Source organism: Mercenaria mercenaria, chromosome 7 (assembly GCF_021730395.1).
Source record: "Mercenaria mercenaria strain notata chromosome 7, MADL_Memer_1, whole genome shotgun sequence".
Classification (NCBI taxonomy): domain Eukaryota; kingdom Metazoa; phylum Mollusca; class Bivalvia; order Venerida; family Veneridae; genus Mercenaria; species Mercenaria mercenaria.
This window is the reverse complement of record NC_069367.1, coordinates 4593939-4599074: the sequence shown is the minus strand read 5'-3', so window position 1 is coordinate 4599074 and position 5136 is coordinate 4593939. Positions and strand designations below refer to the sequence as shown.

The 5136-nt window shown below is 34.2% G+C and overlaps 1 protein-coding gene across 1 annotated transcript; it reads left to right on the top strand.

The window, feature by feature from the left end:
• Positions 1–639: 639 nt before the first annotated feature.
• On the top strand, positions 640–4056 carry LOC123555675 (uncharacterized). Its single transcript, XM_045346267.2, has 2 exons — positions 640–734; positions 3697–4056. Exons 1-2 carry the CDS (start codon positions 677–679, stop codon positions 3939–3941), a joined length of 303 nt encoding a protein of 100 aa, XP_045202202.2. The 5' UTR covers positions 640–676; the 3' UTR covers positions 3942–4056.
• Positions 4057–5136: the final 1080 nt, after the last annotated feature.

Here is a 5136-nt window from a genome sequence, read left to right as displayed (position 1 = left end):
GACGAATCACTCGCCCTTCATCACCTCACTGGGATGTAGAAATCTTTTGTATGAGAAAACCATCCAGCTGGTTTACGGATGGTTTGGGTTCTAACCTGGGGTCCACTTGTGTCTGAAATCATGCCCAAGGGGCACATTCGGTCTTCCTCCACGACCAAGAGGTGGAAAGTTGACATTTGGTTCACAACCGTGTCGGTGAGACTTTGAATGCAACAAAACAGAAGTAAAATAAATGCATACAAGTGGAACATTACTCTCGAGATCCCCGAGTCACTTGATAGACATGTTAAAAGTTAACATAAATATTGCTCTACATATATCGTTGTATAAGAAACAAAACTGTTGACCCAAATCTTCGTTAACATTTATTATGTCAGCGCTCTGAATCGGCGGTAAATAAATCAAATTAGATATCTGAAAATCACTAACTGGCACGAAAATCTATTTATGTAATTTCTCCATATTTCTAATTTTCATTGATTAACGAGTGAATGAAAACAAATAAATCGTACATCAATAACAAAGCTGTCTTGTTGCATTAAATTTTGTGCGTGACCTCAATGTACGTCACGTACGGTGTCAACTGAGATAAAGTATAAAAGGGCTTTCGAATGCTGCAGTTGTCAGATCATCAACATCGTCTTTTGAAGTCTTCTGCCTGACTAAGACAACCACAATGAAATTCTACGCCGTTATTCTCTTGCTGGTGGTAGTGTTTGTAGCTAACAGCGATGGTAAGTACATGTTCTTGTTTTTAGTTTATAATGATAACGGGAGAAATTATGTTTAGAAATTTTGTTGTTTTTCTACCAGTTAGAAAGTAAGACTGACTACATTTAATCTTTTTCACATAATTAATTCCAAAAGATTTAAAAAAGCAGATTAAAGAAAATAAGATACTGTTTCAAAGACGAGAATTCTTAGGTTTCTAACATTTTTCCTTAAAATATTTCATACTACTTATATCCCTTTGTGTTTTTACCTTTGTTAAAGAAAGTTCGCCATTCAATTTAAGAAAAAACAACAACAGCATTTTGTTCTAAATCTATAATATAGAAAGTAAAATATACTACAAGTGTACTTCATTTTCTTGTAAAATTTCACTTTAAAGATAGTCTCCATAGTATGCAAAGTTAATGCAGATAAATATAATTTATTATCGAGTGCCCATGAGCCGTCAATGCCCCTGACTCGTTGCAATACTTTTTCAGATACTTTTGATCTTATCTTAGGACTTTGTGGTATCGTGTTTAAGGACCATGGGAAAACTTTTACCATGATATCGAATTAACTCAAAGGCTAAAAAGCCAAACACGAGACATAAATTAGAATTCTTGTATTATTGAGAATAGATTTTTTTCTGTTATCATTTCATAAAAGAGAAATAATCTAATGCAATAATACACTTGATAATGAGTTGCTCTCGATTATGTTCTGAATATTTAACTGTTTCTTTCACCAGGTCTGATTTTCTTGAGGTTTTAAAAAATAAGTTCATACCTTCAACTATTTTTTTTATTTTCATAAATATACCTTCGATTTTCTAAATATGTTTCGAAACTGTAAATATGCCCCATTTTCAAAATGATATACATTATTATAAAATTCAAAAAGATCCTACCCCCACTTTCGAAACTTTAAAATCATGAAAAGTTCATTTCTGTATGTCCTGTAAAAAATCGAAATTTAGGAAAATCTCTTTTATGGATTAGTTGAATCAAACTGCAGCTTTTATGATATGGAACTACTTCAACTGATTTGAATCATACCTAACTTTGCTGTATAAAACTTCGCCTGTTCTGAAAAATGTACCTATTCACTTAACATGCTTAATTTTGATATGTGAGATACACATGTTTAAGGTGTCGACGACCAAAAAGTGTACTTCTCCATAACCTAAGATCCCCTCTCTAAATTCATGTTTGTTTAGCTCTGTCCATTGTTTTTGTTTAGGGCAACACCATTATTTTAACTTAGGATCGTAAGCCGGTTTTTATGGACGGTATATTATATCTACACTTCCGTCCATGAACAGGCTCAATCAAACTGAGCCTGCAAAATTTTTGTTTTTGTCGTTTTGGGCGACCTGTGATTGTCCACTTTTTCAATTTTACTATTTGGTATAAGTGATATATTTTAATCTAATTATTACATAGCAGAATTAATTAAGACACTCCTGATCGGTTTTACGCCGTGTAGAATAATTTCACGATGTTTCTTTCTCTCAATGGACCCATTTGGAGTGTTTAATGCGTGTCTTTAACAAATAAATTATGACAAAGATGATTTAATTCCCGCGAAATAATTACGAGCGGCAAATAATCAATTGGCTCTTATACTATATTAGAACGTTTCATAACTGTTTGCATAACAAGTTGAACAATATTGTTTTAATATGACTTAAACTGGTTATAGTCATTGTTATCAGGGATACCTTTTTTTCCTGTTTAATGATATGTACAGGTGGGACCCATCAATAAATCAACTTTATAACTCCTGATCGGTTTTACGCCGTGTAGAATAATTTCACGATGTTTCTTTCTCTCAATGGACCCATTTGGAGTGTTTAATGCGTGTCTTTAACAAATTAATCTTGACAAAGATGATTTAATTCCCGCGAAATAACTACGAGCGGCAAATAATCAATTGGTTCTTATACTATATTAGAACGTTTCATAACTAATTGCATAACAAGTTGAACAATATTGTTTTAATAATGACTTAAACTGGTTTATAGTCATTGTTATCAGGGATATCTTTTTTCCCCTGTTTAATGAAATGTACAGGTGGGACCCATCAATAAATCAACTTTACAACAGTGTTTCCCCCTCTCGCCCCCCCCCCCCCCCCCCCCCCCCCCCCCCAAAAAAAAAACAAAAAAAAAAACAACCGATTTATGACATATATGTAGTATTTAAAGAAACTACCCTTAAATAAAGTTTTTATCTATCAGAGTTTCAACAAAACATCTGACATTGTATGATATAGTGAAAAATCATACGACAAGTTCTTTGATGCTTGTGAAAATCAGAAAATAAAAAAAAATGTTTTTGATGTAAAATATGTCTTCACTTTTATATCTCTCTGATATTGTATATTTATATTCATTCCAAACTCTTCACCGGATTTAAATCTCAGAAGAAATAAACGGTGCTACTATTCGATCCACATTTTCTATTACTGTAACAACAGTAACTTTCCTTCAATTTCAAACTATGTCCATTAGTTTTGAATAATTAGTCAAACATGTTTTGATAGGGAATTTTTCCTGTTGTAATTAAGTTACAACAATTTTGTCAATGGTCAGAAAAAAAACTACTGCTATTTCTGGTAGGGCTGGATCCATATCAAACTTTAAAAACTACTTAGTCAATCTCGTTCATGCACGAATACTAAGAAATGTTGTAAACATGTTTCCAAATCTTAGCCGGAAGAACATTCACACAGGGATTTTCCAGGGATACAATGTAAATCAATATTATATAAATGATCTTAAATTACACTTAAAATGCCTGATACAACCTGTGATGACATGTTGAATGAGGTACTGATTATATTTCGATTTTGCAAAATAAATAAAATCATTAAAACCTGTCACGAATTCGGTTAGTAAAACAGTTGAGATATCAGATAATAGTGTACTACCAAACGCATCTTTCTAGGTGAAAATATAATGTTTTGATTCTGTAACTGTAGCATTCTGGAAGAAAAGATGCAAGAAGTGTAAGTGGGGACGCGGATACGGGGGAGGCGGCGGTGGCGGCGGAGGTGGAGGTTATGGCGGAGGGTACGGCGGAGGGTATGGTGGCGGTTATGGTGGCGGATACGGCGGAGGATATGGTGGCGGATACGGCGGCGGATACGGCGGAGGGTATGGTGGCGGGTACGGCGGAGGTTATGGTGGTGGTGGCGGTGGCGGCCGCGGCTGGAAGAAATACTAAGTGACGAGTTGTCAGATGCAGGCGATGCGTTTTTCAACGACTGGCAAACGGATAAGACACCTAACCGACACATTGTTTTGATGCTTTAAAATGTTTAATAAATAGATTCAGTTTATATCGTGTTTTCATTATCTTGATAATTGATAATAAAGTCGCCATATGACCTATCATGTGTCGGTGCGACGTTAAATCCAACAAAAAAAAAATATCTTGATAATTGGCAACTAGCTGATATAATCATTGCTAGCAAGATATACAGTCAAACTTCATTGAGAGACCTCATCTATGAAGAGACCAGTTGAAACATGGTATTAGTAAGCTAGTGTTTCAGTACCTTTCTGTGGTAAAAAGTAAAAAAAAAATGAAATGGTCATAAGAGACAAATTTGCTATTCCCTAATGTAGTCCCCAAATACAGGTTTTACTGCATATGAAAATTAATGTCCAGACTGCTTTAACTTTAACTGAAGCATTTCATTCCACGAAGTACGCCCTATAAAATGCATGCATTTCCACTACCGTCCATGAACAGTCTCAGTCAAACCGAGCCTGCAACATTTTCGTTTTTCTCGAGTTGAACGACCTGTGTAGTTTCCACTTTTTCTATTCTATAAAATTTTCAAACTTCAAAACGGATTAAATGAGAATTAATGTATTTAATTTGAGCTCTTACTTTTGCATACGAAAACAGTTTGGAGAAGGGTCTAACGTAGTTCATTACTATTTTTATATACCAAATGACCCGTCGTAACTCGTTTCCATATAAAAGTATACGAATTGAAAGAAAAAAGTCTCGTGTCTAACTCTGAAGTCAGAGTCAGATATTGGCAAATAAAACCGGAATCATCTTTCTCAATCCTATTTCTAAAGTTTTATAAATGTGTTTGCAAGTCACTCTTCGAATGTTCTCTTGTAATTGGCAAGGTTAAAAAACTAAAAATTCATCTCGATCAGTCAGTTACGGTAACTATGAATCTAGACATTAAATTCTTACATATTCAGCAATTTATATTACCAACATTGATATTTGCAGACAAATAATGACAAAATGTTTTTCTTCTACTTCATACACAAATGACAGAACCTATAAAGCATCGGATTCCCCTGATTTGCAGAACATGTCTCTTTTTCCATATAAAACATAAATAGCGGGAATTGTTATAACAATTCGATCAAGACTAATAGTACGGTAAATA

Bases quoted from the DNA above. Each gene is read 5' to 3' on its own strand.
- LOC123555675 (XM_045346267.2), top strand. From the start codon at position 677: ATGAAATTCTACGCCGTTATTCTCTTGCTGGTGGTAGTGTTTGTAGCT. The intron at 735-3,696 runs GTAAGTACATGT...CTGTAACTGTAG, and splicing joins GTTTGTAGCTAACAGCGATG to CATTCTGGAAGAAAAGATGC.